The sequence below is a fragment of the Orycteropus afer genome, unplaced genomic scaffold (assembly GCF_000298275.1).
Source record: "Orycteropus afer afer isolate SDZICR_OR568_19922 unplaced genomic scaffold, OryAfe1.0 scaffold00263, whole genome shotgun sequence".
NCBI lineage: Eukaryota > Metazoa > Chordata > Mammalia > Tubulidentata > Orycteropodidae > Orycteropus > Orycteropus afer.
Genome location: NW_006921850.1, coordinates 2859051 through 2868512, shown reverse-complemented (window position 1 = coordinate 2868512; position 9462 = coordinate 2859051). Strand labels below are relative to the sequence as shown.

General features: G+C 40.2%; 1 protein-coding gene across 1 annotated transcript in view; it reads right to left on the bottom strand.

Moving 5' to 3' along the window:
* ELMO1 (engulfment and cell motility 1) overlaps positions 1-9462 on the bottom strand; it is a 679198-nt gene that overhangs the window by 558628 nt on the left and 111108 nt on the right. The window contains exon 5 of the mRNA XM_007950092.1: positions 2273-2442. Within this exon, the coding sequence (XP_007948283.1) occupies positions 2273-2442 (170 nt within the window). The remainder of the gene's footprint in view (positions 1-2272; positions 2443-9462) is intronic.

Below are 9462 nucleotides of genomic sequence, written 5' to 3'. Positions count from 1 at the left end.
TTTTTTTTTTTTTTTTTTTTGGTTTAATGGTTTCAAAGACCCCAGATGGGTTTAGATGAGATTCAGGTTGCCTAGATGAGCTACAGGTAGGTGAGGCTGAGGACATGGCTTTTGCAGCAGACTCTTAGGCTTTATACAACTGGCGGCAGGGCTGCACTGGTGGGGGCTGCAGGGCCTGGGCTGCTCCTACTGCTCAGCGTATGGAGTAGCAGGTATGGCTGGGCTCCTTCCGCTCCCACTCCTGCTCCCTCTCACTTCCTCTTGCCCTGTCAGTTGCTGCCACTGCCACTACCAATTCCTCCAGCCTCAGCAGCTCCCACACCAGCTGCAGCTGTAGCAGCAGCAAGGTGACAAAGACGGTCAGAAGCAGGCTTCCATAAAGTGCCATATGGTGTTTGCACTACATCCAAATCATACAACATCCTATTTCACAGAACCCAGTGTGGACATTAAGCAATATATACTTGAATGCCACCAGCTCCCAACTAACAGATTTAGCTATTTAATATCAGCAATTGAATACCACACATTTATACCCTCTGAGGCTGTCACTTGTAGAATTCTCACCTTCCATGTGGGAGACCCAAATTTGATTTCTGGCCAATGCAACTTAAGTGAAGACATCATCAGTCAGTGGATGCTTGCATGTTGCTATGATGTTGAACAGATTTCAGTGGAGCTTCTAGACTAAGATGGACTAGAAATAAAAGCCTGGAAATCTATTTCTGAAAAATCAGCCAATGAAAAGCCTACAGATCATAATGATCCAATCTTATTTTGTATGGGGTTGCCATGAATCAGGAGACCAATCAGAAGGCAGCTAACAACAACAACAACAATATACACCCTCTACTAGCCTATGCCAATAGCAATGACCATATAGCAAATGACAGCTTTATGTTAACCCTGTCCTGGCATTCAGTGGTGAGGGGAGTTCTCTCTCCACACACTTAAGAGCTAGACATATCTAGCCCCTTACATTCCCCAATCACACCAGGAGTGTTGAAGCCCATATTGACTAGGTGAATTCCCCAATCAGTAATGTCCATCCTTTCCTTGCCCATGAAAGAACTCAAGCTCCTTCTTCAACGTCCCATGCTACCTCTTCTGTGCATCTCTATGAGATTTAATTGGCCTGTCCTCTAGATTCCTAGATCTCAGGAGGAATTATACCCCAATTAATTACAATTGTACAATGGTAGTTGCTATTAGTTGCCATTGAGTCAGCTCCAATTTAGGTACTCTGTATACAACACAATGAAATACTGTCCATCTTTCTTCAATCTTCACAACTGTTGGTATGCACAAGTCCTTTGTTGCAGCCACTGCTTATTTTGAATGCCTTGCAAACTAAAGAGGCTCTTTTTCTCAGCACTATCTTGACAACATTCTGTTATGATCCATAAGGTTTTCACTGGCTAATTTCCAGCAGTAGATTTCCAGTCTTTTCTTCCTAGCCTGTCTTAGTCTAGAAGCTCCACTGAAATTTGTCCACCATGGGTGATCCTTCAGGTGTTGGAAAAACCAGCGGCATTAGCTTCCAGAATCGTAGCAAAACATAAGCCACCAAAGTATGACAAATTGACCAACAGATGGTGGCTGCTTCCAACACATTACTTAAGACACTCATGGGTCTCTTCTCAGAAGATTGTCCTCAAATCTTCCTCTGTCCCAGCTCATCTTTGCTTTCACCAATCCTGACAATTAAGAAATCTGATTTTCAAAAAGCTTTCATAGGGTAAGAGTACACTGTATAACAGTCTCCAAAATTTTGGGAAGGCACATCTCACATCTTTTTTTCATTTTCCCACCTCCCATACTCTTCTACACAATAGATAGTCAATAAATATTTATTGTTTTTAATTGAAAATAATTAACAGTATTTGATTAATTATTAAAATGTTCATTAAAAATAACTTCAGGGAAAATATTTTAACCTGGTTTAGTACTTTGAGACATAAGTTAGGTGTTTTTTTTTTTGTTTTTTTTTTTTTAACTAAATCAGGGAAGAAAACATTTGCTTGGGAATAAATCTGAAAAGTATTTTGTGAATTTCTTTTTTGCCTCAGAAACTGTCAGAGTGGTAAGTGGAGGATGTAGACCTACTTAAATTACAAACTCATTATCCAGGTATCATCTTACCATTTTTTCCTGAGCCTAACCAAGTTTCTAGTCTTTTAAAGTAGAAACTGTAAGTATAAAGAATGTAATCAGTATCTAAAGTACTAATCAGAATATGACAGATTGGGAAGTCTGGACAAAAGCTACTTACTCAGTGCCACTTTCAACCATCTGGGTGAGGAGAGAAATACCGTCTAGATTGATAAACTCCTGAGCAAATGTGACATCCCGGGAGAGGCTGGCCAAGTCTTTCAGGGCTTCCAGCTTGGCATCCATGCTCGACGACTGGATCCGTTCGTGGAGCTGCTGGGCATTTTGAGCCTCACCAGGGGCAAAGACAAAGGGAAGAGTGTTCACAGAGGAAACCACAACGGACAACAAAATGGATGTTTCATTAAGAAACAAAGATACAAAGGCCAAAAGTACAGACTATAGAAATACTGCAGAGTGGGTATGTCAGTGGCAGACTTCCCAACCACTATGACTTCACCTTCAGTTCACTGCCCATTCATTTCATATGAAAATAAGTTGTGTTCTCTTAAACAGGCCCATACGACTATTTCAAGGAAAAGCAAGAGCAAATAAACAGTCAAGCCCTCTAAACTGAACAGAGTGTGGCAGAAAAATAAACGCAAAAAAGAAAGAAAACAGGTGCTGTCAAGTCAATTCCAACTCACAGCGACCTCATATGTGTCAGAGTACAACTGTGCTCCACAGGCTGTTCATGACTATGACTTTTCAGAGGCAGATCACCAGGCTTCCTTTAGAGGTACCTCTCAGTAGGTATGAACTGCCAACCTTTTGGTTAGGTGTCAAACTCTTAACCATTTGTACCACCCAGGGACTGCTGGGCATGACAGGAGAAGAAAACAGGAAGGATGTTTACTATTTAAGTAAAATTATTGTCTAAAAGAGACAAAGAACTATTTGCTTAGTTAAGCAATTACACACATTTATACAGCGTGTTCACCCACTCAGTCAATACTCTGAGTAATAACGGCCTACACATAATCCTCAGAAGCTTCATTAGATACCCAAATAATCCTTCTGTGTTACTGAAAATCATCCAACACTACATCATAAGGCTTGTAAAAGTCAACTTTCTATAACATGCTTTTCACATATTTTGGTTATTGCATAAATTAAAAACAAAATAATTAGGACATCAAATTAGCAGTGATGCCTGCAATTAGACTTCTGCTTTTTACGACATTTGGACTTGGCACCTACACACAGAACAAAAAAGTATGCAATTTATTGGAGGAGCTGAACTTCTGGTGAGTAATGTATAGTTCATACATCCCATTTACCCAGTAAAGGTTTTCCTATCCTCTCTGCAGTTAGGGCAGGCAGTGAGGAAAGTAATAATATTTTCTGCTTCTGTTTTTGCTGAATCAAAATAACTGTCTAGACATCTGCTGTAGTTATTCTTTAACTCAAAACTGCAATGGCTGAAGCCCTCTGCCATCATCATATTCTCTTTCTTGGACACTTGCTTTCAACTTGGAAACTGGTATTTCAGACAAATGGGAAGAGAGGACATTTTGACCTCAGTATTTAGATATTTCCTAAAGAGAATCAGGGAACTGTGTAATGATTAAAAATCTCTTGGTACTTCCAAAATCTCAGCTTAGAAAACCCTGTGAAGCCCAGTTCTACCCTGACACACATAGGGGCACGGTGAGTCAGAATAGACAGAAAGACAACTGGTTACTATTTAAATAAAGCCAAAAATAGAAACCTTGCATGGGGAATTAGAAAGAAAGGAGAAGGAGAAAAGAGGAGGAGAACTAGAACCGTCCTCTTCAACTTGTCTACTGATTCCCAGATATCTGACAAGGTCATTTCAGAACTAAATGTCCACTTTTTAAAAAAGGGGGACTGGGTAGAGAGCTGAGTGAAAAGCTCTTTATTTACCTTTTAAATTTGTCCAAAGATATGCTATGCTCCAAAATTTTCATGGGAGCTCTGGTAGTGTAGTGCCTAAGGCACTTGACTGCTAACCAGAAGGCTAGTGGTTCCAACCCACCTGCCACTCCTCAGAAGGAAGACTGGGCAATCTACTTCCACAGTGACACTGCCTCAGAAACCCAAGGATGGGTGACTATGAGTCGGGTCCGACTCAACAGCACATAACAACAACAAAATTTTATATGGATACAGAACATTAACATATAATATTTAAACCAAGTCAATCACGTTGACTTCCATGAAAAAGTAGGAAGTCTGCATTTACTATATTGATTATGATAATAAAGAATATTCAAAATTTAGTTCATTGTCATTGTTGTTGTTGTTGTGTGCTATCGAGTTGGCCCCAACTCATAGCAACCCCTCCTTGGGTTTCCGAGGCAGTATCACTACGGAAGTAAATTGCCCCATCTTCCTTCCGAGGAGTGGCTGGTGAGTTTGAACCGCCAGCCTTCTGGTTAGCAGTCACGTGCCTTAGGCACTATGCTACCAGAGCTCCTCCATTGTCATTATCAATGTTTATTAACAGTTTATGGTGATGTTAATAATAACATCACCTTCTGTTTACCTGGCACTTTTAATGAGCCAGACCCTATTCTAAATACCCTCATGAAGTAGCATTTAACTTGCACAATAATCTTATCAGGTAGGTAATTTTACCTTCATTTTACAAAGGAAACAAGTGGTCAAGCACAGAGAACTCAATCAACCTCCCCAAGGTCATACACTTTGCAGTGCTAGCACTGAAACAAACCTGGACTGTCAGACCCTAGAGAAGTGAATCTCAATTTTTCCACTCATTAGAATCACAGTGACACTTGGCCCCCAGAGTTCTAGTTCTCTAGGCTTGAGGTGTTTAACATACAGGACTATTAACTCAGTAGTTGGTGGTTTGAGTCCACCAGAGGTGCCTCAAAAGAAAGGGCTGGCAATTTAATTCCAAGAAATTGTTCACTGAAAACTCTGTGGAGCCCAGTTCTCCCCGACACACATGCAGTTGCATGGGTCACAGCTGAGTCAATAGCAACAGTTACTAGGACTTGTAGGCCTGCGGCAGGACCCCCCCCCACCACCACCACCAATTCTAATCAGCTCCCAGATTCTGCTAATGCTACTACTTCCGGAATCACCCAAGAAGAATAACTGCTCTACAGCATGAAGGAGCCTGCATGTCTTAGAGATGATGGAGTGGGCAACACGGCTCAGCTGGACACAGCTGGCTCTACTCTCTATGCTCCCAGTACCACTTGTCTTTCTACCTGGGACAAAAATAATCCCTCCACTGTTTATTGTGACAAGAAGTAAACCTCCTTGCCCTCTGAAAGGGTATACTTTCCAGGAGAAAACCTTGCTAAGAAAACTTAAAAAAAGAATAAGTCAATAATTAGGGAAGGTACTTCTGTATGTGTTTGAAGTTTTATCTAATTAAAAGGAAAACATTTGATAAATCAAATGTAAAATAAAGAGAAGAGAGGCAACAGTAGAAACTAAAAAAAACATAAGTGTCTCCAAGAAAGAAAATTAGACTAAACAGTCCCTGTTATGGATTGAATTGTGTCTCCCAAAAATATAAGGATTCAATCATGTTTGGAAACAGGATTTTTCTTTTGTCAGGTTAATAAGATCATGCCAGTGTAATGTGTGTCTTAACCTAATCACTTCTGAGTTATAAAAAAAGAGCAGAATAAACACAGATAGACACATACACATAAACACACACAGGAAAGACAGATATCGTACAAGGATTGTCTACAAGCCAAGAAACACCAAGGAACCAAGGAACACCTGAACTACCAACAAGGTAAGAATTGATACCAATGAGATCTTGATTTGGACTTTTAGTTTCCAGAGCTGTAACAAAGTAAGTTTTGTTCTTTAAACCCACCCAATTTGTGGTATTTCTGTTACAGCAACACTGGGAAACTAAATCCCAGGGCTGCTAACTATTGGTGCTGTAGATACTGAACATATTTTACTAAGACATCCACAAATCAGCATAGCAAAGCAATGCCCTAACTTGGGGTCCCAGCCAAGAAATCACCACCAATAAAAGTCAAAAGGCTCCTCCAAGTTGTGTCAGACTGAATAAGTACCTTCCTTAATTACTGACTTATTCTTTTTTTTAATTTTCTTAGCAATTTTCTTAGTTCATAGATGCACCAGGTTGAAAAGTTCCAATGGAATCATTCACTCCTCTCCTGCACTCAACTCAATGCCTGAAAAAGCTACATCTTCTGTTCATGGACCTATTTTATCCTTCAACGAAGATGATGCACATTCCCTTGGTATCACCTTCTGAAGAGACAACTCTTCATAAAAATGAAGTCCCCACAGTGTTTGCTTTTGAGTGAGTTTTCCTGTTCTTCTTAAGATATAAGGGAGCCTTGGGAGGGGACATCTCATTAATGAGAATGTGCGTGCTGTGATCAGTGGGTGATGGTTAGGAAAAGCTAATAGAGCTGGAAGTGACACCATGGAAGCTGCTTCCAGCTCTCTCACACCTCAGCTCTCAGGCTTTAATGAACTTCACACTTAACCCCTCTTGGCCTCATTTTCCTCATCACAGTTGATTCTCTGGAGGCAGGAATCCACACAACCTTGAGCCTGGCCAGGAACAGGTGCTCCATAGATGTGAGCCCCCAACATAAATTCCAGTCAAAGTGTGTATAACAAATGGGAGAGTTTTTTGTTTTTTACTTTTATTGTGCTTTGAGTGCAAATTTACAGAGCAAAATTTGTTTTATATTCAATAGTTCATGTACATTTGAGTCTACAACCCGATTACCATCCCCAACCCATAATAAACGCTCCTCCCCTCCAGTCCCTGTGACTACCTCCTCCCTGTGCCCTTCTCAATTATGCACTCCTATCTATTCAGCTTTCCCTCTATGTGAATACTGTCCCTCTGGTGTCCCATGTCCAATTGCTCTAATGGGTGTATCTCTCTAGAGTAGGTGGGTGCATCATCTTGGGATAAGTGTTCTGCATGTAAGTCTTTCTACTGTTGGGCTGGGAGCCAATCTATGGGAGTGAGTCTAATTCTAGGCCCGAAGGGACCCAGGAGCATAATCTTGGAGGTTCCACAAGACTCTATCTAACCAGTAATTCTGGTCATTTTTGTGTTTTTGGATTTTGTTCCACATTTTTCCTCCCACTCTACCCAGGATCTCCAAGTTTGATCCCTTTCCAAGTGGTTGGCATTGGTAGGCGGGTGCCATCTCGTTCTTCTGGTGTTGGGGTCCATCATATTCTTGCACTTATTGTTTCCAGATGCCTTTGATTTTCTTCATTCTTCTTTGCTTCAGATGAGAGGAGACCAATAGTTCCATATTAGATGGCTGCTTGAAAGCTTTTAGGACCAAGTGGGACATTTTTAACGCAAATTTTTCCAGTTCAAAACCGAACAGGTTGTTTTTGTTTATTAATCTTCACTAATTTCTAAATAATGTGGATGTAAACCTTTTATAAGAAAGAATAATGTGAGAAAACAACTTTTATTACTAAAATGTTGATTATTTTAAATAAAACTTACTTTTTTCTTAGAAATAAGTTATTGTAGAAGATTGCTCTACATATAATTTTTCTTGGCCTATATTCAGACAAGTCTTTATAGTTCTCTTATTTCTAAGATATGTCCCCTTACAATGGAAGGCACGATCCCCATTCATTGATTCAACAAGTATGTTTAGGACATTTACACTGAGTCAGGTACTGCTCTGGACATTTGGGATTCAATGACAAAGACAGACAAGACAAGGTTCTCATCCTCCTAGGGTGAGAGGCAGACAATAAGAAATATTAACAATAAAAAATTAAATACTGATAAATCTTATAGCAAAATCTAAGAGGGGGTAGATGGCGAATGACATTTTTACGTGACGTGATTTCAGAGACAAGCTTTCTAAGGAAGTGACATTTATCTAGAGATCTGATTGGCAAGAAGGATAAAACCAAACTAAACTCACTGCCATCAAGTCAGATCCAACTCATAGCGACCCTTCCTTGGGTTTTCAAGGTGGTATCTCTACAGAAGTAGATTGCCCAATCTTCCTTCCCAGGAGCGGCTGATGGGTTTGAACCACCAGCCTTCTGGTTAGCAGTCAAATACCTTAGGGATGGGGAATATTTTGGGCAGCGGGAATAGTTCTTGTAAAAGCCCTTCAGGGAAAATAATCTTGGCATGCATGTCTGGAGGGGTCACTGGGAAACCAGTGTGTCTCAGTATGGTGAGCAAGGACGAGAGTGGGAAGAGGTAAGAGCAGAAAGGTAGACAGAGCCAAATGGTCTAGTGTATTCATGAACATGTAGGGCTAGAGGATCCCGGGTCACTTAAATATCTGAGATAGATGTAGGACCAATAGTGTTTATGTTTATATTCCAACATTGGAATCAACTATACTGTTCAACAATAGGACAATAGTTAAATAAATCATGGTTTAGTCATAGGATAAAATATTATATGGAATTAAAAATAAATCTTTTATGGAAAACTCAAAAGAATAGCAAGAGTGCTGTTATATTGAGGAGTTTGCAAGGAATGTCACAAAACAAAATGTGTATTACTGTTGAATGCAAAAGTACTTTGCTCTGTAAACTTTCACCAAACCACAATAAAATGTTCAAGAAACAAACAAACAATACCCATTGCTGTTGAGTGATTCCAACTAACAGTTACCCATTGGGCAGGGCGGAACTGCTTTAAAGGACTTCCAAGGCTGTGGTCTTTGTGGAAGCAGATTGCCACATGTTTTTCCCTTAGAAGGGATGGTGAATTCAATCCACCAACCTTTTGGTTAGCAGCTGAGCTCTGTAACTATGAGCTACCAGCCCTTTAAACCAAATAATAGCTTAATTTAATTAGTAAAGAATGTCTGTCTAGAGCAATGTGTTCTTTTATTATTATTTATTTTTCACTGTAATTTGGCTGAAAGTTTACAGAGCAAATTGGTTTTCCATTCAACAGTTCATACACATTTTGTTTTGTGACAATAAAGGCAACCCCACAATGTAACAGCACTCTTCCCACTTCCTCCCTATGGTTACTATTTCCCTTTGTCCTTCTTTCTTATTCATTCCTCCCTTGAACTTTACCCCTGGGCCAATGCTGCCCTTTTGATCTCTTATGGTTGATTGTTCTAAGACTGCATACCTCCCTAGTGTTACTGTTCACCTCATAGGCCTGTCTATTGTTTGGCTGAAACCTGAGCCTCCAGATGAGTTCAGTTCAAGGCTTGAAGGTGTATAAGGGCCATAGCCTCAGGGTTCCAACAGTCTCTATTAGACCACTAAGCTGGTCTTTTTTAAGATTTTGAGTTTTGTTCCACAGTTTTCTCCCTCTCTATCAAGGATCTCTTACTGTGATCCCTTTCA